Genomic DNA, 23,724 nt, shown 5'->3' with positions numbered 1-23,724 from the left:
CCCCCCCACCCCCCCCCCCCCCCACCCCCCCCCCCCCCCACCCCCCCCCCCCCCCACCCCCCCCCCCCCCCACCCCCCCCCCCCCCCACCCCCCCCCCCCCCCACCCCCCCCCCCCCCCACCCCCCCCCCCCCCCACCCCCCCCCCCCCCCACCCCCCCCCCCCCCCACCCCCCCCCCCCCCCACCCCCCCCCCCCCCCACCCCCCCCCCCCCCCACCCCCCCCCCCCCCCACCCCCCCCCCCCCCCACCCCCCCCCCCCCCCACCCCCCCCCCCCCCCACCCCCCCCCCCCCCCACCCCCCCCCCCCCCCACCCCCCCCCCCCCCCACCCCCCCCCCCCCCCACCCCCCCCCCCCCCCACCCCCCCCCCCCCCCACCCCCCCCCCCCCCCACCCCCCCCCCCCCCCACCCCCCCCCCCCCCCACCCCCCCCCCCCCCCACCCCCCCCCCCCCCCACCCCCCCCCCCCCCCACCCCCCCCCCCCCCCACCCCCCCCCCCCCCCACCCCCCCCCCCCCCCACCCCCCCCCCCCCCCACCCCCCCCCCCCCCCACCCCCCCCCCCCCCCACCCCCCCCCCCCCCCACCCCCCCCCCCCCCCACCCCCCCCCCCCCCCACCCCCCCCCCCCCCCACCCCCCCCCCCCCCCACCCCCCCCCCCCCCCACCCCCCCCCCCCCCCACCCCCCCCCCCCCCCACCCCCCCCCCCCCCCACCCCCCCCCCCCCCCACCCCCCCCCCCCCCCACCCCCCCCCCCCCCCACCCCCCCCCCCCCCCACCCCCCCCCCCCCCCACCCCCCCCCCCCCCCACCCCCCCCCCCCCCCACCCCCCCCCCCCCCCACCCCCCCCCCCCCCCACCCCCCCCCCCCCCCACCCCCCCCCCCCCCCACCCCCCCCCCCCCCCACCCCCCCCCCCCCCCACCCCCCCCCCCCCCCACCCCCCCCCCCCCCCACCCCCCCCCCCCCCCACCCCCCCCCCCCCCCACCCCCCCCCCCCCCCACCCCCCCCCCCCCCCACCCCCCCCCCCCCCCACCCCCCCCCCCCCCCACCCCCCCCCCCCCCCACCCCCCCCCCCCCCCACCCCCCCCCCCCCCCACCCCCCCCCCCCCCCACCCCCCCCCCCCCCCACCCCCCCCCCCCCCCACCCCCCCCCCCCCCCACCCCCCCCCCCCCCCACCCCCCCCCCCCCCCACCCCCCCCCCCCCCCACCCCCCCCCCCCCCCACCCCCCCCCCCCCCCACCCCCCCCCCCCCCCACCCCCCCCCCCCCCCACCCCCCCCCATCCCCCCTCCCCCCCCCTGCCCCCTCCACCCTCCCCCCCCCCCCACCCCCCCCCCCCCCCTCCACCATCCCACCCCCCCCCACCCCCCCCCCTCACCACCCCCCCCCCCCCCCCCCCCCCCCCCCCCCCACCCCCCCCCCCCCCCAACCCCCAACCCCCCCACCCCCCCCCCCCCCCACACCCCCCCCCCCCCCCCCCCCCCCCACCCCCCAGTTCACACAAATGGACGGCAGCCCACTCGGAGCCGAGGGCCCGGCTCGATTCAAAACGCAACCTGTTCTTCTTCGTTGCGCTGACCATTGGGAGAAGATTAGTTTCATACTTGCTCCAGTGGCCAAACATTCCATTGTCCTGGGCATGCCATGGTTATTGCTACATGAACCAAATATTATTTGGAAAGAACGGATTCTAGAATTCACTGATCCCCCCTGTGGAGAGCATATGAATTGGGGGGAAAACCCACCACCCAATGACATAAACTCCCTGGTTTCTTCGGCTGTGCACGTCCCAATGACTTTCAATTCCACAGGCATTCCACAAGCTTACCAGGACTTGGCCAGAGTGTTTCAAGAACAGGAATGTGATCAATTGCCCCCCCATAGAGACACTGACTGCAAAATCATATTACAGCCCGGGGCTCAACTACCCAAGGGTAGAATCTATCGTATGAGCCCCAACGAAGAGAAGGAACTCCGTGCCTTTTTAGATAAAAACCTTGCTCGCGGATTCATACGACGGGCTACCAAACATACGCACGCCGCTCCTGTCCTATTTGTAAAGAAAAAGGACGGGTCTTTAAGACTTTGTACTGATTACCGAGGATTAAATGCTGTTTCCATGTCCAATAAATACCCTTTGCCCTTAATCAAGGACCTCTTAGATGCATTGGGCAAGGGACGGATTTTTACTAAGTTGGATTTGAGAGAAGCATACTACAGAGTCAGGATTGCAGAAGGCTACGAACATTTGACAGCATTTAATACTAAATTTGGACAGTATGAATACTTAATTATGCCATTCGGTTAGCTGGGGCACCCGGCGCATTCATGGCCCTCATCAATGAAGTTTTGCATGACTTATTATATAAAGGAGTAGTTGTGTACTTAGATGATGTTTTAATTTATTCACAAACCATGGAGGAGCATGAGGCTTTGGTTCGGGAAGTGTTGCAACGCTTACTCGACAACTCCCTCTTCGCAAAACTGTCTAAGTGCTGTTTTCATCAATCCTCCATAGACTATTTAGGCTACAGGATCTCTTCCGAGGGTTTAAAAATGGATCCGGCAAAGACTGAAGCAGTCCTCCAATGGCCTGCCCCCACCAACCGGAAAGAGCTCCAATCTTTCCTAGGGTTTGCTAATTTTTATCGTGACTTTATACCCCAATTTGCTGAACTAGTGTAAGGAATTCCATAGAAGCAGAAATAAAAGGCTTTTTGAGTGTAAAAGTCCGTTTATTAAGACATCTTAGAAAGCTCAAGTACACGCAGTGGCAGGAATGACACTTCCCGCCAGAAGCACAGGTTATAACACCATTCACCCCATCCCCCCTTCCTGCTTCCCATGGGAACGGAGTCCTCATCTCCCGCGCAGAGATAAGGTCTCCGCCGAAGAAGCTGGCCCATCGCCCGGGCTGTGGAATGCACTCAAGGTTACTTCACCATCAACACCATTGAATCCTTTACACTCTGCCTCCCTTAAAGAAGACCCCTCCCCCCCAGGTTTATGCGGAAAGGCGCGGTGGAAAGCAGAAATAAGGGTGGGGGCTTCAATATTTTCGGAATAAACCCATTGATTATACCCAGAGGAATATCCCACCCAAGAGACTAAATATTGCAAGCGTTTGCGATTAAAGCGAGAGTCCAGGATAGCGTCAATCTCGTAGTGCTTGTGACCATCAATAATAGTCGGTGGGGGCCTCTCCGGCGGGTCGTGCCAGGCATCGGAAGCGGGAGCCTCCTTGAGCAAGCTGGAATGGAAGACAGGATGAATGTTACTAAGAGAGTTAGGCAAATCTAAGCGGGCAGTGACATCATTAATCACTTTAGTAATCCGAAAAGGTCCCACAAATCTTTTGCCAAGTTTGGAATATTTATGCACGTCTCTGAGATTTTTTGTAGATAAATACACCCAAGAGCCCACACGCAGAGGAAAATCCGAGCGGTGTTTATCCGCTTGTAGTTTTTGGGAGTCCTTCGCTTGTTGTAAGGCGGTCTGGACCGTTTTCCATCCCTCGGCTAGGGATGAAATCCATTGTTGAAACTCTGGGGGGTCCAAAGCTGCCGCGGGCAGTTGTGGCAACGGCGGGAAGGAGCGACCAGACACAACTTCAAAGGGAGTTTTCTTTGTACTGCTATGGACCGCATTGTTGTAGGCGTACTCCGCAAACGGAATAAGCTCGCACCAATTGCCTTGGTGGTAGTTGGTGTAACAACATAAATACTGCTCTAGGGTTCTGTTCGTTCTCTCCGTCTCGCCGTCACTTTGAACGTGGTAGGGGGCGGCGACGGCCGGGGCGGCCCCCAACAACCCCAAAAACGCTTTCCAGAACTTTGAGATGAATTGGGGGCCGCGGTCGGAGACCACCTTAACGGGGGCGGAATGGAGACGGTAAACATGTTGAATGAACAGCCGTGCCAACTTAGGAGCGGAGGGGATGGAAGCACATGGAATAAAATGGGCTTGTTTAGAAAATAAATCTACCACCACCCACAAAACCGTGTTGCCATGACTTTCGGGCAAATCTGTAATAAAATCCATGGAGATGACTTCCCAAGGGCGGGAGGCCACCGGGAGAGGTTTCAATAGCCCATGGGGCTTTCCCGGGATGGTTTTGGCTTCTGCACAAACCGAGCAGCCCTTAATGTATGCCTCAATGTCTTTGCGCATTGCGCGCCACCAGAACTGCCGGCGGGCTAAATGCAGAGTTTTCAAAAAGCCAAAATGTCCAGCCGAACGGGCATCGTGACAAGCTGCAAGAACCTGCTTGCGGAGGGGGGGAGGCACGTACCAACATTCCCCCCTCCGCCAAACTCCATTCTCCAAACGCAATTGGGAGTCACTTTCTTCCGCTGGAGGCTCGTGTAGCCCCGCCTCCTCGAGTTCCCGCAGGAAAGGAGAGACGAGAGTAGGAATGGGGGGTGGAGGAGGAGTGATCGTTTGAGATCGAGTGACAGCCAACCCCAACTGGGAGGGGGAAAGAACAGTGCGTGGAATGTCTCGTAAGGCAGCTCCACCCCCCTCCCCGGGTAGGCGCGAGAGCGCGTCAGCCAGTTTATTGGTTTTCCCAGGGAAAAAATGGACTGTAAAAGAGAAACGAGAAAAGAAATCGGCCCAACGAAGTTGTTTTGCGGACATCTTGAGGGGGGTGGAAAGAGCTGCCAGGTTTTTATGATCCGACCAAACTTGAAAGGGGTGTTTAGCCCCCTCCAGCCAGTGACGCCAAGTAGAGAGTGCTACTTTGATGGCCGCAGTCTCTTTATCTCCCACAGTCCAGTTGAGTTCAGCACCAGAGAATTTTTTAGACAAATAAGCACACGGAACCAGCCTACCATCTTTATTTTTCTGCAACAGGGCTGCCCCAAGTGCTTTGTCCGAGGCATCCACGTGAACCACAAACGGGAGATCTGGGTCAGGGTGCTTTAGGATAGGTTCGGTGGTAAACGCAGACTTTAAGAGTTGAAAGGCTGTTTGACACTCCTCAGACCAGGAAAGGGGGGCCCCGGGCTTGGCGGACAGTGGATCTTTACCCTTAGTGCGTAAGAGGTCTGTGAGAGGGAGAGTTAGTTCAGCGAATTGGGGTATAAAGTCACGATAGAAATTAGCAAAACCAAGAAAAGATTGGAGTTCCTTGCGGTTGGTGGGGGCAGGCCATTGGAGGACTGCGTCAATTTTAGCAGGATCCATTTTCAAGCCCTCGGGCGAGATCCGGTAACCCAAATAGTCAATGGAGGTCTGGTGAAAACAGCATTTGGAGAGTTTGGCAAAGAGAGAGTTGTCGAGCAAGCGTTTCAATACCTCCCGAACCAATGTTTCATGCTCTTCTATGGTTTGTGAGTAAATTAAAACGTCATCTAAGTATACCACAACTCCCTTGTACAATAAATCATGGAGAACTTCGTTAATGAGGGCCATAAAAGCCCCGGGGGCCCCACTTAACCCGAATGGCATTATTAAGTATTCAAACTGTCCAAACTTTGTGTTAAACGCAGTCAAGTGTTCATAGCCTTCAGCAATTCTGACTCTGTAGTAAGCTTCTCTCAAGTCCAGTTTAGTGAAAATGCGCCCTTTGCCGAGTGCATCTAAAAGGTCCTTGATCAAAGGCAAAGGATATTTATTGGACAGGGAGACCGCATTGAGACCTCGATAATCTGTGCAAAGCCGTAAAGATCCATCTTTCTTTTTTACAAACAAAACGGGAGCAGCGTGTGTGTGTTTGGTAGCCCGCCGTATGAACCCGCGAGCAAGGTTCTTGTCCAAGAAGGCGCGAAGTTCCTTCTCCTCATTGGGACTCATGCGGTAGATTCTACCTTTGGGTAGTTGCGCCCCTGGTTGTATAACAATTTTGCAGTCAGTGTCTCTGTGGGGTGGCAACTGATCGCATTCTTGCTCCTGAAAAACTCTGGCTAGATCATGATACGCAGGTGGGATGCCAATAGAGTCGGGAGCAATCGCTGAAGAAGCCAGGGAGGGGGGTGTGTCAGGAGAAGTTGGGTTTTCCCCCCAATTCATGTGTTCACCGCAAGGAGGGTCAGTGAATTCTAAGATCCGTTCTTTCCAAATGAACTTTGGTTCATGTAACAATAACCAAGGCATGCCCAAAACTATGGAATGTTTGGCCACTGGCGCCAAAATAAAACTAATTTTCTCCCAATGGTCGGCGCAACGGAGGAGAACCGCCTGTGTTTTGTACTGGGCCGGTCCTTCGTTCCCGAGGGGGCTGCCGTCCATTTGGGTGAATGGTATGGGCTTAGCCAGGGGAATTTGGTCCAGACCTAGCTCCTCTGCCACCTGGGGCCGCATTAAGCAGTGGGAGCAGCCAGAATCCACAAGGGCCGAGGCTATAATGCGAGTGTGTTTAGCGGGGTTGGCCAGAAATGCTTGGACAGTAATAGGAGCGCTGCCTTCACTCACCGCGTCAGGAGTCGGGCCCATGTCCGTGGGGGCTGATGAAAGGCAAACAGCTGCTTCTCCCTCCTCTGGGTCGCCTTCGATGACCGCTTTAGACGAGCCCGTCGGAGGCGGCCCTGACCTGCGTGGTGGCTTGGCAGATGGAGTGCGCGGAGCTGGAGCGGTTGGTTTTTGTTTCTTGGGACAGTTGGCGGCTAGATGACCTGGCCCTCCGCAGTAAAGACACAATCCCAGTCGGCGACGGCGTTCAGAGGTGGTTTCGGTAGGGGCGGCTGGGCTTGGCTTGGTGGACACAGTAGTGGGTTTTGGGCGTGGGCGGCCTCCGGCATGAGCGTATTCCAAACGAGACGCCACTTGGGACCTCAATTGGATCCAATCTGCAATGGTACGAGGAACCCGAATTAAAAACACCGTTTCACGCAGCTTGCCGTCCACAGCATCCGAGAAGTATTCGCATTTCATGCGTTCAGGCCACTCAGGAGGAAGTCGAGCAGCCGCCGCACGAAATTCACGGGCAAATTCTGCAAACGGGCGGTTGCCTTGCTGGATAGTTTTGATGGTGCGGATAGCTTCATTCTCGGCGCCTGGATCTTGGAAGCGCGCTCTTAAGGCTTGGAGGAATGCGGGCACCGTGCGAGAGTCTTCATCCTGTAAATCCAAAAGAGTCACGAACCAGTCGGCTGCTGCCCCATCCAGGACTGAGCCGATGTCCCGTATTTTTTCGCGCTCAGACCGGTATAAATCATCATAGTCTTCCAAGTGGGCATTGAGTTGCAAAATGAAGTAGGGAAGTTTGGAAGCGGTCCCATCAAAACGGGCTGGTATCGGGGGCCGATAGTAGCCCCGTTCAACGGCTCTTGGCGCCTGCTGGGGCGGTGGTTGCGCGGGTTGAGCAGGTTGGGCAGGCAGCTGTTGTACGGGGGGGGGCGGAATCGGGGGCGCTGGCGGTGCCGCTGGCGTTTGGGTGGCAGGACCCAGGTACGTGGCCCCCCTGGCACCGGCGTGATCAGTAACAGCATAGACTCCAACTTGGGGCTTCCTGGTCTGCTGCCTCCTTAGCTCCCTCTCCAGCGCAGCCAGCTCCCTCTCCTTGCGGGTTAAAGCATCCTGGTGCGCATGCAAAGCAGCTTTTTCTCGTTCCAATTTAGCCAGTTCGTCCCGTTTAAGGGCTTCAGTGAGCTCACTTTGCGTGCGCAGGGCCTGAACGCTTTCGCGTTGCCGTTGTAAATCCAGTCTGGAGTGTTCCAGGACTTTATCATGGACTGACAGATTCTGGGCATATTGTCGTTGGAGCGCGTCTTTGGCACGGTCCAACTCGAGCTGGACTTCTTTGCGTTGCCGTTCCCGGTCCCTCTGCAGGTTTTCGCGCTCTTGCTGCAACTGTGCCCGTTCCTCCTCCCATAGCTGACGTTCACGGGTCCATGCTTCTTGGGCATCTCGCAGTCGCCCCACTTCCTCATCCCAAGTCTCCTTCGATGGGAGAGGGAACAGATCCGGCTGGGAGTGCAGGCTTTCTTCGGACTCTTCGTCGTCTGGAAGCGAGACATCGGAGACACCGTAGCCGCCGTAGCCACCGGTGGCTCCCCGAGGCACCTCAGGTGCGGTCGCTGGCCCGGGATCAGGGGGGTCCGTTTGGGAAGCGGTACGGATACCCCTCCCAATTCCAGGTTTAGTCCCGGTGTCCTTTGGACGGGCCCCAGTGCTGTGCCACGGTGGTTCCTTGGGAGCATCACCAAAATACGAGTCCAGGAACCGTTCAATGGATTCCTGGGTTGCCGCATGAAAGGTGGTCAGGCCCGTCTCCTCCATGACAGGTTGCATCTGAGGTTTGTAATCCACACGAAAACGGGTAGAGATCCGATCCACAGGCGCTCGATCCATAGACAGCGCCCCAAACGGCTCATGGAAGTCCCCATGGTCGTCGTCACGTCCCTCGTTCCAATGGAGTAAAGGAAGACTCGTGCTGATACGAGGACGGGAAAGAGCCACCAGCGAGGCCCGTTCTCCTGCCGGTTCCTCTAGATCCAGAAGGGAAAGGTCGGAGCCCTCTTTGGGGGCTACCGCACCTTCCGCAGTAACATTAAACCTCTCCATGTCAAGACACCAGAGGTCCACTGCACTAGGAATATAGATGTATTAGGTTTCCTGCCACAATGTAAGGAATTCCATAGAAGCAGAAATAAAAGGCTTTTTGAGTGTAAAAGTCCGTTTATTAAGACATCTTAGAAAGCTCAAGTACACGCAGTGGCAGGAATGACACTTCCCGCCAGAAGCACAGGTTATAACACCATTCACCCCATCCCCCCTTCCTGCTTCCCATGGGAACGGAGTCCTCATCTCCCGCGCAGAGATAAGGTCTCCGCCGAAGAAGCTGGCCCATCGCCCGGGCTGTGGAATGCACTCAAGGTTACTTCACCATCAACACCATTGAATCCTTTACAACTAGCCCTTCCACTCACAGACCTATTACGCACTAAGGGTAAAGACTCACAGACTGCCAAGCCCGGGGCTCCCCTCCCTTGGTCTCAGGAATGTCAAACAGCCTTCCAGCTTTTGAAATCGGCTTTCACTACCGAGCCTGTCTTAAAACACCCCGACCCAGACCTTCCTTTCGTGGTTCACGTGGATGCTTCGGACAAGGCGCTTGGCGCAGCCCTGTTGCAGAGAAATAAAGATGGTAGGCTTGTTCCGTGTGCTTATTTATCCAAAAAATTCTCCGGCTCAGAACTCAACTGGACCGTAGGGGATAAAGAGACTGCTGCCATCAAGGTAGCGCTTTCCACTTGGCGCCACTGGCTTGAGGGGGCTAAACACCCCTTCCAGGTTTGGTCGGATCACAAGAACTTGGCCGCCCTCTCCACCCCCCTCAGAATGTCTGCAAAACAACTACGTTGGGCCGATTTCTTTTCCCGTTTTTCTTTCACTGTTCATTTTTTCCCCGGAAAAACCAATAAACTGGCTGATGCGCTGTCGCGCCTTCCCGGGGAGGGGGGTGGAGCTGCTTTACGAGACATCCCGCGCACTGTCCTCTCCCCCTCCCAACTGGGGCTGGCCGTCACTCGATCTCAGACATCCGCTCCTCCTCCATCGCCCGTTCCCAGCCTTGTCTCCCCCTTCCTGCGGGAACTCGAGGAGGCGGGTCTTCGCGAGCTGCCGGCGGAGGAAGGCGACTCCCAGCTGCGCTTAGTGAATGGTGTTTGGAAGCAGGGGGATTGTTGGTACGTGCCTCCCCCCCTTCGTAAGCAGGTTCTCGAAGCCTGTCATGATGCCCGCTCGGCTGGACATTTTGGCTTTCTCAAGACACTGCATTTAGCCCGCCGTCAGTTCTGGTGGCGCGCCATGCGCAAAGACATTGAGGCTTATATCAACAGGGGGTGCTCTGTTTGAAAGGAGGCCAAATCCATTCTGAAAGCCTCATGGACTGCTGAAACCTCTCCCGGCTGCTCTCCCTCGTTCCTGGGAAGTCATCTCACAATGGATTTTATTACGGATTTCTTACCAGGAGAGCCAGGGAGTTGCCAGTCTTGTGGGTGGTGGTGGACCTTATTCTCCGCCAGCTCATTTCATCCTCTGCACCTCCATTCTCCCTCCGGGCCCCTAAATTGGCGCCACTGTTCATTCAACATATATATCGCCTACACTCCTCCCCTCTCAAGGTGGTGTCCCACCGCTGGCCCTCAATTCATTTCAAAATTTTGGGAAAAGCTTTCCTGGGCTTAGGTTGGGGGCCACCCCGGCGGTTGCTGCCCCCTACCACGTTCAAAGCGGACGGGTGAAGCGCCGAGAGAATTAAACCTAACAGAACTCTCGAACAGAGTATTTACGCTGTTACACCAACTATCACCAAGACAACAGGTGCGATTTGACTCCGCTTGCAGAATATACCTATAACAATGCCGTTCATAGCAGTGCGCAAAAAACCCCCTTCAAACATTGTGTCTGGTCGCTTCTTCCCGCCATTGCCCTTAACTACCTGCTGAGGCGCTGCATCCTCCAGAATTCCAGCAGTGGATTTCATCTCTGGCTGAGGGGTGGAAAACGGTTCAGACTGCCTTGCAACAAGCTAAAGATTCCCAAAAGTTCCAGGCGGATACAAACATCGCTCTGACTTTCCTATGTTAGCTTGGGTGTATTTGTCTACTAAAAATCTCAGAGACGTGCATATGTTCCTCAAAACTGGGCAAAAAAAGCTCCTGCGGGACCTTTTAGAATCACGGAAGTGATTAATGGATGTTACTGCCCCTCAAGCTAGATCCGTCTAATTCTTGCAGCACATCCATCCTGTCTTTTCATTCCAGTTTTCTGCTCAAGGAGGCTCCCGCTTCCGATGCCTGTGTTCCATCCGGAGATACCTCACGACTATAATTGATGGCCACAAGCATTATGAAATTGACGCTTGATCCTGGACTCTCGCTTTAACCGCCATATCGCTATGCAATACTTCTGGTTTCCTGGGTGGGGTATTCCTCTGGTTTTAATCAATGGGTGTATTCAGAAAATATTGACGCTTCCTCTCTTATTTCTGCTTTCCACCGTACCTTCCTGCGACAAAACCAGGGGGGGAGAAGTTTTTCTTAGGGGAGGCAGAGAGGTAAAGGTTTCAATGGTGTTGATTCTCGTTACAGCCGCTTGGCCTCTACTGGATTCCAGGATTCGGGCCAGGAGGGCTGAATCGGCAGCAATTACTCTGGTAGAGGCCTTATCTCACAGAGAGAGATGAGAATGCCGTTCCCATGAGAATGGGACTGGGGAAACCGGGAGGGGGATGGGACGGAGAAGGTTATAACCTGTGGTTCTGGCGGGAGACTTCATTCCTGTCACGTCGTGTACGTGACCTTTCTAAGATGTCTGAATAAACGGTCTTTCAACCAAAAGAGCCTTTTATTTCTGCTCTATGGAATTCCTTACACTGCCTGGTACTAGGAGGCAGCCGCACCACTGGACATTACTCCTGCATGTAGTTGCTGGCTCAGACGGGCTACCTGCGCAGCTGCCTCTTCCTTCTTTGTCATAGAGCCAGAGTAAAAGTCTTGTGCTGGGTAGTTCCAGGTCAGAATTTGTTTCCAGATGGCAAAGAGTAAAAACGGCAAGGACAAAAAAAGGTGTGAGTTGACTGCAGGTGAACATCTTCAGGCACAAAGTCATGCTCTCTCTGGGTATAATGGATCTGTTAGCTTGTGAGAACGTCTACTTGTGTTCTTCTTGAATATCTGTAAGGATAATGAAGGTTTCCAGAGAGATCATGAATCTCCAGCACTTTCTCATTCAGGGAAACCCACTGATCTTTCCTGTGTGGATTCTGGAGGAGGACCAGACTAAGGTTGGTGGCACCTTGGCATAGCCATCAATTTTATCAGATTTAAAGTATATCCTTAATGCTACTGTTTACCACACTTGAAGCAAAATTTGAATACTAGCTTTTGAATACTGTTTCATTAAGTTGTTTCTGGAATAATTTTAGGCAGTAGGAGAGATCAAAAACTGAACTGCTATTAGAGGGCACCAATATGGAAATAAATGGGCAGATGAGGTGAGGCAAAGAAGAGTGACTGGTAGGCATTTCATACAATCCTAAAAAGAATCATACCCTTTTAAAGCCATTGACCTCAATGGCGTTCAAAGAGGTATACAGGTAACTCTGTTCCGAATTGCATCATTAAATTCTAAACTCCAAGTTCTCTGCCAGAACGAAACTCTTTGGTTTCTGAAACTTCCACAATTGCAGTCTAGATATTATCAACCTTTTGCCTGCATAATCTCGTCCTTTTTTTGGTAAAACTACAGCTGCCATTCTCACAATACTAACCCCCTGTGCTAAATAGACATCTGTTTTTGTGCTTGTGTAGTGATGACACATGCACACAGAAAATACACATGGCTCCAAGTCTCTCTGCTCTGTCCCTGGGCTGTCCTCCCTATACTACCAATTAAATTCCATCCAAAGACCTTTGCTTTTAGTTGTATTGATCTGGGACTGTTTGCTTTGCTTTGAACAGAACACAAACCTTGCCACTTCATCTTCACCCAGACACCTCCGCCATGATATTCCTGCTGCTGTTGCTGCTTGTTCTGAGCCCAGGGGAGCCATTCCCGGTGAGATCCTGCTACCACCCTTTTCTATCCGTTTGATTCCTTCCTTTCTGTGTAGATTCATCTAGGTCTGTTCTAGCTTAGATCAAAATTCCTTGTCCCTGCCAACAGAGCATAGACATAGGCAACTTCTCCACTAGGCAAATAAAACATTTTCCAGGAGTCATACTGAAGAGCCGGTCGATGTGCCAAGAAGAGAAAAAGATAGTAAAGATCTGAAAGAGGTAATACAACAGCTCAGTTATAGGAAAATAGGAGGTACAATTAAACCCCCTCCTGCTAATTCAGCCCAGCTCTGTTCTTTGACCTAGTGCTCATGATTTACCATAATCTGGGTGGTGATATTCAGGGCTAGTGACTCAACTAATTGGAGAAACAGGAACCAGGAAGCTTGATTCTTCCTAGTGTATTGTTTGATTTCACAAGGCATGTGGAGTCATTGCACAATTGTTTCAGAACACCCCAATGCATTTCCCAGATGTCCTCAGTGGAAATTGCATTTTCCCAGCCCTCAAATTGCAGTATGGTGTTGAATAGGAAATGTGTTGGTTGGTATACATGATTAGCAGAGTTTAGCAGATATCAATAAAGAACCAAGATACTAATGAGTTGCTTTATACAAGAGTTTACTAGCTAAAAGGGTTAGGAAATATGGGGAAAAACAAGAAATACTATACTGTACTGTTACATATTTACAGCTGTCTCAGCACATGTCTAGGACTGATTCTGACTCTTCTCTTCTGAATAGAAAAAGAAAACAAGTTAGCTTTATAACTTCAGGTATATGAGCTCCTAGACATGTAAGCAATTGCTATCCAAACTGGCCAATAGTTAATCAATAGGTCAGCTCATTAGAATGTGACCTCAACATCCTGTTTACAAACAGATAGTTAACTCTTTCATGACTGGTTGTGAGGCTGATGTCGACAGGATACTTGCAGCTGTGATGTTCACCTCTTGGCCCCTTGACTCATGGCTGGTGAAGGTCAGCGGTGTTGAGGTGTAAGATTAGAAATAATCAATCTCTCCCTTCAGCAGGGAATTTTCCCAGGGAGGCTGCTGAAGATGGTGATGGAGCAAACATTCTTTAAGAAACCATCCCTGGATCCTTTAGATCCACCCAACTATAGGCCAGTTTCGAACTTATCATTCCTGGGCAAAGTAGTTAACAGAGTGGTGGCAGCACAACTACAAGCTTTCTTGGAGGACACATCAGCCTTGGATCAATTCCAGTCCAGTTTCTGCCCTGGCCACAGGATGAAGACTGTGTTGGTCACCATCACAGACGAGCTCTGACTCCAGCTGGATCAAAGTGGGTCAGCACTGTTGGTGCTTCTAGATCTCACCACAACATTTGACATAATCAATTATGATATTTTGACCCACTGCCTCACCATTACCAGAGTACAGGGAACAGATCTCAAAGAGCTGGACTCATTTCTTTGGGAGTGGGGACAGTAGGTAGTGCTTGGGGAAAGAGTGTGTTGGTGACATCCCCTTGTTTGTAGAGTGCTGCAGGGGGCAATCATCTCTCCAATATTATTTAACATCTATATGCGACCCCTAGCACTGCTGGTTTGGAGCTTTGGGTTGGGCTGGGCAGCCTGCCATGCAGATGATACCCAGCTTCTTCTGTTGATGGAGGGCCAGCCAGTCACCACCCCACATGTTTTGGCCCAGTGTTTGGAGGCTGTGGCAGGATGGTTGCATCAGAGCAAGCTGAAACTAAAACCAAAAAAGACCTGTGTCTGGGGCAGGTCTGGGGCTCCTGTGTCTGGGGTTCACTGGAGCAGGGGCTCCAACTACCAGTTTTGGATAGTGAGGTTTTAACACTTATCTCTTCAGCCAAAAGCCTGAGTGTGATCCTGGAGTCCTTCCTATTGATGGAGGACCAGGTCACACTTACAGCCAAAGTAGCTTTTTTCCATCTTCGTCAGGCTACACCTTTGGGCTCCTATATATCATGCTCTGACCTTGCCATAGTGATGCATGTGACAGTCACCTCCAGGCTAGATTACAGTAACTTGCTGTACCTGCCCTGCCCTTGAGACTGCTCCATAAACGACAACTGGCACAGAGTGTGGCAGCTAGGGTACTCCGATTGGAGAACATATAAGACCTGTTCTCTACTGACTACACTGGTTACCAGTCAAATTCCGGATCATTTTCAAGGTGTTGGTATTAACCTTTAAGGCCTTGAGCTGTCTGGGACCATTGTACCTTCGGGACCGCATTTCCTCATACTGCCCATGGAGGACCTCCAACTGCAATCTGCTGGTGACCCCCAGCCCCAGGTATATACGACTGGCATCCATCAGAGCCAGACCCTTTACAGTCCTGGCCCCTACATGGTGGAACTTGTTGCTAGCAGACATCAGGGCTCACCCAGATCTTCAGCAATTTTGCAGAGCATGCAAAACTGAGTTATTTCGACACGCCTAGGACTGAGGTTGCTACGGACCCCTGTGAATTAGGTTGGCCTTTAAACTTACACCCCTCGGCCCACCCAAATTAAGACCTATAAGATCTGGCAGAATTGGGATTTAGGTGAGCAAATGATCTGAAACCATCAGGGTTCTTATGAAATGTTTTTAATACTATTTAAGTTATTGTTTTATGACTTTAGTTCAATATGTATGTTAGCTGCCTTGAGCCCAGCTTCAGCTGGAGAGGATGGAGTATTAAATTAAATAAGTTTTTTTTAAAAAAATAAAAAAACATAGGTCCACAGGAAGAATGGCCTAATTCATAACTTATGCTATTTATAAATCACTTTAATCAAGTTTCCATGATGACAAACTCCTGGGATCTGTGAAGGTCACTAATCGTGCCCTGGATCCCTGCCCATCCTGGCTTCTTAAATCATGTAAAGAACACATCGATGAATCCTTAGTTTCTATTATAAATCAGTTACTAACTCAAAGTACCTTCCCTTGATCTTTCAAAGAGGCAGTTATCTGCCTGCTTCTTTTTAAAAAATCCCTACAGAAGAATGATGTGGCCAATTATTGTCCAGTCTCTAATCTGCCTTTCTGGGCAAAGTGATTGAGTGATCAGAGGCAGACCAACTCCAGGTCTTCTTGGATAGCTCATCTGTCTAGACCCTTTTCAGTTTAGTTTCAGACCAAGCTATGGAATGGAGACAGCTCTGCTGGCTTTAGTTGGTTACCTCCATCTAATCATGAAATCAGCATTGGTACGCATACAAGTCAGATTACCTTTGCTACCTCTGCTGGGTTACATCTTGCTAGCTTTGGACGCAATGGACCGTACTGTTTTGAAAGGTACTCAGCATTGCGGAATTTGGGCATTACAGGTTGTGCACTGGTCTGGCTCAAATCATTCCTCGTGGACCACAACCAAAGAATTGCCAAAGAATTGGAGACCAGTTATCATCAAAGTGGGACCTATCCTGTGTGGCCCCACAGGGCATAATCCTATCTCCCATGTTCTTCAACCTTCATGTTAGGCCCTTAGGCCAAATCATTCTCTCTCTTTTTTTTTGGTGGCTGTAATTAATATGCAAACAATACACAGCTATATAAATCCTTATCCTAATCTCCTGGGGATGCAGTAGAGGTCCTAAACTGCTATCTGGCAGCTGTAATTAAATAGCTGAGTGAACAAATTGAAACTAAATCCTGGAAAGACAAAAATAATGCTGGGTGTGAAGGTGGAGATCGGCTATCCCTTGCTAACTCAGTTAAGAGCCTTGGAGTTATACATGACTCAATGTTATTGCTGCAGAGGTAATTTAATGCAGCCCCCCCCCCCCCCCGCATTCTTCCAGCCCCTCCTAATTCCTTACCTTTATATGGCTGATCTGGCTACCTGGATCCATGCCACAGTGTCACTGAAACTAGACTACTGTAATGCACCATTTCCTCTCAAAATCGATTCAAAAACTCTGGTTGGTGCAGAAATGGATCGGCTATTATTGGGAGTAAGATGGAGCATGCATATTCTACACTCACTCAATTGGCTGCTCATCAGTTACTGGGCTCAGTTTAGAGTTCTGGCTGTCACATACAAGCTCTCCATGGCCTCAGGCCCTTTTCTCAGCAAGACTGTCTCTCACCCTATGCTTTACCATGCTCATTTGAACAGGGCCTTCCACAGGTGCCTATCAACAAATGGGCAGAAAGAATCAATAGCTGCCCATATACATGACTTCTCCATTGTAGTTCCCATCTTGTTGAATGATCTGCCAGAGGCTGTCAGGAAGACTCATGCCCTCCTGGCTTTCTGCAAACTATGCAAAACTGAATTATTCAGGAGAGCTTTTATATGCTGTACAATAGATTAGCACTGTACAACATCATTCACAAACTTACTTAGACAAATTATTAGGGACTGTGGTCTGTAAGTGTGTAGTTTGCTGTAAACTGGATCCTACTATGACTTTTTGCATCATTTAATGTGTCATGTTATGCTTTGCTTCAGTTGTTTTTTAGAGAGCCAGTAAGGCATAGGGGGTAAGACGGTGTCAGACTAGTCCGGGGGTCTGCAACCTGCGGCTCTCCAGATGTTCATGGACTACAATTCCCATCAGCCCCTGCAATACATGCATATTCTACAGTCACTCAATTGGCTGCTCATCAGTTACTTGTAGTCCATGAACATCTGGAGAGCTGCAGGTTGCAGACCCCTGGACTAGAATCTCAGAGGACCAGGGTTCAAATCCCCACTCATACTATGGAAGCTCACTGGGTGATCTTGGCCTATACCAGGGGTAGGGAACCTGCGGCTCTCCAGATGTTCAGGAACTACAATTCCCATCAGCCCCTACCAGCATGGCCAATTGGCCATGCTGACAGAGGCTGATGGGAACTGTAGTTCCTGAACATCTGGAGAGCCGCAGGTTCCCTACCCCTGGCCTATACTCTCTCAGTGTAACCCACCTCACAGGGTTGTTATGAGGATAAAATGGAGAAGAGTAGAACAATGTAAGCTACTTTGGGTTCCCGCTGGGAAGAGAGGTGGGGCACAAATGAATAAATAAAATTTAAAAAATAAATTTCTGATTGGTTCTACAACCGAAATCCTATTTCATTGTTTGTTGAATGTCACATCCTGTTGATTGCATTGACTCCTTCTGTATAATCCACCTTGAGTTCCAGTAAGAAAGGATAACATAAATAACATAAAAATAAAATATTGTTACAATTGTATATAGCAGGAAGAAAGGCAGCATGGTATATAGCCTGATCTCACCATAGCTCGGAAGCTAAGCAAGGTCATCACTTGGATGAGAGACCACCAAGGAAGACTCTGCAAAGGAGGGCAATGGCAAACCACCCTTGCCTCTCATTTGCCTTGAAAGCCCTTTGCTGAGGTGGGCATTAGTCAGCTGCAAATTGGTGGCACTTTACACACACACATATACACAATAACATATCTATATAACAATATTCTAGAGCTTTAAAAAAAATTGCAACAGCCCCAAAGGTCTGGGTGGGAAGAAAGGAATCACTGCTGGTGGACTGGAAAACCTCAGGGCAACTTGCTATGCAGAAACTTTGTTGCTGCTGCAATATGTCTGCAGCTGCAGCAGTGACAAGAAAACTACAAAACCCCATCCCCACACAGAAACCATCACAGTAATTCATCTTCTTTTGGCAGCATCCACATGAGAAGCATCACAAGAAGAAGCATCATGGTGAGTATCAACTCTGTGCTCGTGCCAGTCAAGGAACTGTAGCTCCTACAGCAAATTCCAAATCTGAAATCTGGCTGGGCCTATTAGATGATTCATTTCTAATTGCTTGCTGTAGTATAGGGTAAACAATATGTGACCATGATGTAGATACAAGGGAAGAGGAACCTGGTTGAAAGATGTGTAACCATGCTTGGGAGAGAACTGACTTTTCCCCCCTTTTATTAAGAAACTAAGCAGATTATGTTTGCGGACTAAAGAAGGGGATTGCTCAGTTTAGCACTAATGAGGACTAAAAGGTCCACAAAATCGTAAAGGGTTAGTGTGTGAGCCTTGGCAGTATTTGTTTTTAAAGGAAATATAAAAGGCTATTTGAGTCTTCCTACCAGGCTGGTACAAAATGGAATACTCAATTTCTAAGAGTCAGAATTTAAGAAAATAATAATATTTTATCTAATTTTTAAATTTTATTTGATTTATTTGAATTAATACCCTACTCTATCCTGCTGAAGCAGGCTTGGAGCAGCTCATAATACAGTTATATAATTTCAGACTCTCCCTGGCCCAGCCACAGGACCTCTGTCTTCAGCTGGCTCTGTTTCATCCATCCTACTCCGCTGCCCTCCAAAACTGGTCAAGCTGTCTGGAGTGATGGTTGTCCAGCCACTGATCAACAGATAGAACTGGGTATTGTCAGCATACTGATGACAATCCAGTCCAAAACACCAAAACAGCCGGATCAGAGGGTGCATTTAGATCAGGGGTCCCCAAACTACGGCCCGGGGGCCAAATGTGGCCCCCTGAAGGCATTTATCCGGCCCGCCAGGCATGGCAGCAATGGCTCCATTCATGTGCAGTGGGGGCTCGAGGGAGAGGAGGAACCAGCCCCAATGGCCGTTGATATGGGGCACGGGTCTGGCGGCACAGGAGGGTTTCCCACTGGGTTGTTGTGCTTGCAGTCGCTTGTCTGCCTTCAGGCCCCCCACAACCGGAGAATGGGGCTACCCCACCTTACCGGCCCTGCCAACAAGGCCAGCTGAGAGCAAACAGAGTGATCCCCACCTCTGACCCTGTGGGACCTGCTGAGTAGGTGGCCCGGCTAACGGAGTCTCCCAGTGGCTTTGGACTGTGTGGGTCTGCTGGAGGGAAAACAGAGCTCTGGATAGCCACCCAGCGAGCCTTACGGGGTCTGCCAGATGCGGCTCCCTTGGGCTCCCTAGGCTCCTTTCTCCCCAACCAGCCTTATGCAACAAGGGCAATACCCACAGGTCTTAGCTCTTTTCTGTGACTGGAGTTGCTGCTTTCTAAACATTGATGATCACAGGCAGGAGACATGATTTGTGGATTACTCACCTCTATGGCGAAGAGAGTAGCCAACCTCTGGGGGGGAGGCCTGCAGATATCCCAGAATTACAGCTTGACCTCCAGGTGACATTGTAGATCAATTCCTGGAGACACGATGGCTGGCTTTGCAGGCGGTGGGCTCCCCACCGCAAACCCTGCCTTTCTCAGATTGCACCCCCAAATCTCCATGAATTTTCTGACGGCCAGAGTTGAGAAACCTTACATGTGGCAGCAGTGCCTTGCTCACGGCCCTTCCCTCTCCCGCCGGCTACTCCGCATGTGTTGCTCTTCAGGCTTTTCGGTTCCGCCTCCTCCATTGGCATCAGCCAGGGCTGAAGCTAATCGCTTGCTGGCTGCTAGGGAAGGAAAGAACCCAGGAAGATATCTGATCACCAGGTTCAGATGTAATGCTTCATTGGGAAAGTTCTGCTTTTTTTTACAAGGGAAGGTATTCCACAGCCTCCCCAACAATATTTGGAGCCCACCCTGTACTTGACATACTTTGGTCACTGTTCTAAAAATAGACCATGACAGAAAGGCTGAAAGGTGAAATCAAACATTTTACAATCATTTGTGCATAGGAATTTGTTCATAGTTTTTTTTTAGTCCTGCCCTCCAACAGTCTGAGGGACAGTGAACTGGCCCCCGTTTAAAAAGTTTGGGGACCCCTGATTTAGATGTTAAATAGCATTGAGAAGACTCCTCCTTGAAGAACCCCACACACCAATAAGTGTGACATCAGCACGTAGGAAAAGGGCATATCCACCACAGCTTCTGTTCTGCTTATCCATAGACTATTCAAGGCTGGATTTTCTAAGCGTTATTTCTTATGCTTCCAATCTGGTACGCTGAACACAATTTATTCGTTAGATTAGATTTCTACCCCACCCTTTCGCAGTACAGGGTGGGCTCAGGCAGCTCACAACAATGCATCAATCAATAATCGTGTTCCTTTGCATATGGCTCTGAGATGGCCAAACTCACAGTGCTGGTTTGAATTTCTTGGCCTGGCCACAGAATCATCTACTCCAGCAATTTCATCATATTATAATGGCCAGAACTGGTATCTCTCAAACAGGTTTTTTTCTGGGTTCATATAGTACAGGGGTCGGGAACCCGCGGCTCTTCCGCCGCTGTTCTGCGGCTCCAGGAGCCGAGCCGCGGGCCCCCTCTTCACCCGGCCTGCGAGGAGCAGGGCAGGCGCATCAATCGCCCGGCGGCCGGGGTTTCCTGCCGCCGGAAGCCACCGGGCCTCTTTCACCCGGGCCTCCACTGCGCCGAGCAGGGCGGGCGCATCAATCGCCCGGCGGCCGGCAAGGCCGAAAGCCAGCCGGGCTCTTCACCCGGCGCTGGAGCAGGGCGGGCGACACCGCCCGACCGGCGGCCGCGCAGCCGTGAAAGCCGCCTGGTCCCTTTCTTCACCCGCCCTGCAAGCCGAGCAGGGCCGAGCCGTTGCCAAAATATTGCCCCATCTATGCCTGCCCTGCAGGCGTGGGGTGTGTGAGCGGGGGGGGGGGGCGCGAGCGAGCAAGTGGGCGGGGGAGCGGGGGGGGCGAGCGAGCGGGTGGGGGGGAGCAGGGGAGGGGGAGCCAAATGGCTCTTTGAGGGGAAAAGGTTCCCGACCCCTGATATAGTATGATTTGAAGGCTGTTCAAATCACTGCTAAGCTTGATTGTCAGGGTCTGCATATGGGTATGTAAAGTGCTTTCAAGTTGAAGCCAGCTTACGGAAACCCGGTAGGGTTTTCAAGACAAGAAACCATCAAGAGGTGGCTTGCTATTCTGCATAACAACCCTGAATTTCTTTGCTTATTTCCCATCCAAATACTAGGCATGGCTGACCTGCTTGAGGGATCTGACAAGATCAGGCTATCCTGGGCCATTCAGGTCAGGAGATGGTCTGCATATGCCTTGCATATTGTTATAAATCTCAATGGCTTTTTCTTCTGTGCAGTGAAAAAAGACAGCTATTTTATAATGCTCAGAATCTTCTTCAATCTTTGTGGCTGCTAGGTACATTTTTTTCATTTATATTCCCATCATCTCCAGTTTCTCCTAAATTCCATACAAAGGATAAACCCAAAGGCTTGAAATACTCTCTTACTGAACAAAGAATGTAATCAGGAATGTTCTTAAAGGGTGATGGAGATCCAAAGGAAAAACAGGACCACTTCTGACACCACATGTTATTCCCTTTTGCTTGCAGGTGATGAATAAGGCACTCACTCAAGTTCCTGTTCTTATGTTCATGTAGCAAAGATGGGTGTGTTAGAAATTACATTCATTTATTCACCAGAAAAGAAAGATGTTAGCAACTTGTTTTAGGGCAAGGCAGCTCATGCAGTCCTTAACCCTCACCAATAGACAGAACTCAGCAGGAACTTCACCACATGAAGATTACCAACTCACACAACAATTAAGAACATAAGAACATAAGAACAAGCCAGCTGGATCAGACCAGAGTCCATCTAGTCCAGCTCTCTGCTACTCGCAGTGGCCCACCAGGTGCCTTTGGGAGCTCACCTGCAGGATGTGAAAGCAATGGCCTTCTGTGGCTGTTGCTCCCGAGCACCTGGACTGTTAAGGCATTTGCAATCTCAGATCAAAGAGGATCAAGATTGGTAGCCATAAATCGACTCTCTCTCCCTTCTATAAAATCTGTCCCGGAAGTCCCTTTTACAAGTTATCCAGGTTAGTGGCCATCACTCACCTCCTGTGGCAGCATATTCCAAAACACCAATCACCAGGTTGCAAGTGAAGAAGTGTTTCCTTTTTATTAGTCCCAATTCTTCCCAGCATTTTCAATGTAGCGTGGCCCTGGTTCCTAGTATTGTGAAGGAAAGAGAGAAAAATTTCTCTCTGTCAACATTTTCTACCCCATGCATGAATTTTATAGACTTCTAATCCATAATATCTCCCCTCAGAGCGTCTCCTCTCCAAACTCAAAGTGAGTCTCCAAACGCTGCAGGCTCTCTCTCCTCATAAGGAAGGCTTCTAGTCCCTCAATTATCCTCGTTGGCGCTTCAAATGCTGCACTTTTTCTGTCTCTTCATGATATCCTTTTTGAGGGGATGTGTGGCAACCAGAACTAGAACACAGTAACTCCAAGTACAGACGCACCACGGCCGCTTCATATAAGGCAAGCAATGGAGCAATCTTTTAGCAGTTTTATTCTCAATTCTTTTCCATAATTATCCCCAGTTATTAGAGTCATTGCCTTTTTCACAGCTAGCCATTATAGCACTTGAGGTTGACGCATTCCCGGCTGGAACTTCCCCATCAACCTAAGACTTCCAAATCCTCTTTCTGAATGGTTCTGACTGACTTGATGAGCATTGACTCCTTCTGTAGCGTGTAAGGTGCTTGAAGTCTTGGATTTTTTTTGGCCTCTCATGTGCATCACTTTTACATTTTGCTACATTGAACTGCATTTTGCCATATTTTCCTAGCTCCACTCACCTAATTTATTCAAGGTCTGCTTGGAGCTCTTTGCAATCCGCTTCGCATGTTGCCTCACCTAATCTTCCTACAAAATGTTGGTATCATCTATGCAAACTAATGTCACACCACGCTTACCCACCCTACCTACTTCCAGGTCATTTATGAATAGGTTAAAGAGCACTTCAGTCCCAAAACTGGATTCTTAGGGGACAACCCACTCCTGACATTCTCTCCATTGTGAGAATTTCCCATTTACACTCCACTCTTTGCTTCCCTGTTTCTCAACCAGTTTTTAATCCTGAGTAGGAGGACTCTCCTCTTATTCCTTGATTTGCTGAGTTTTCTCAATAGTCTCTGGTGAGGGACTTTGTCAAAAGCCTTTTGGAAATTCAAGTAGACAATGTCCATCGGCCTGTAGTTTCCCTTATCCACATGCCTGTTTACACCCTCAAAGGGGAACTTTAGTAAGTTTGTAAGACAGGATTTGCCTCTGCAAAAGCCAAAATGCTTTGACTCCTCTTTCTCAGCAGAGTCTTGCTTTCCTGCTATATGTTTACCCACATATTTTATCTTTAATGAGTAGATTCTACTAATTTACCAGGAACAGATGTCAAACTGACTGGCCTGTAATTTCCTGGGTCCCCCCTAGATCCTTCCTTAAAGATTAGTGTGACATTGGCCATCTTCCAGTCTTCAGGGATGGAGCCTGATTTCAGGGATAAGTTGCATATTAAAGTGAGAAGATCAGCAATTTCATGCTTGAGTTCTTTAAGAACTCTTGGG

General features: G+C 51.1%; 2 protein-coding genes across 2 annotated transcripts in view; one reads left to right on the top strand and one right to left on the bottom strand.

Moving 5' to 3' along the window:
- Positions 1-686: 686 nt before the first annotated feature.
- Positions 687-1,256, bottom strand: LOC125429112 (acanthoscurrin-2-like; the record flags this gene model as incomplete). Its single annotated transcript, XM_048489899.1, has 1 exon — positions 687-1,256. A coding segment is annotated over one exon (570 nt), but the record flags the coding sequence as incomplete, so codon positions are not given.
- An 11,241-nt stretch (positions 1,257-12,497) lies between these two features.
- Positions 12,498-23,724, top strand: part of F12 (coagulation factor XII) — a 28,213-nt gene continuing 16,986 nt past the window's right edge. Inside the window, exons 1-2 of the mRNA XM_048487220.1 lie at positions 12,498-12,504; positions 18,124-18,160. The gene's annotated coding sequence lies outside the window, so the exon portion shown is untranslated. The remainder of the gene's footprint in view (positions 12,505-18,123; positions 18,161-23,724) is intronic.

This window comes from Sphaerodactylus townsendi, linkage group LG03, assembly GCF_021028975.2.
Source record: "Sphaerodactylus townsendi isolate TG3544 linkage group LG03, MPM_Stown_v2.3, whole genome shotgun sequence".
NCBI lineage: Eukaryota > Metazoa > Chordata > Lepidosauria > Squamata > Sphaerodactylidae > Sphaerodactylus > Sphaerodactylus townsendi.
This window is presented reverse-complemented; position numbering and strand designations above follow the sequence as displayed.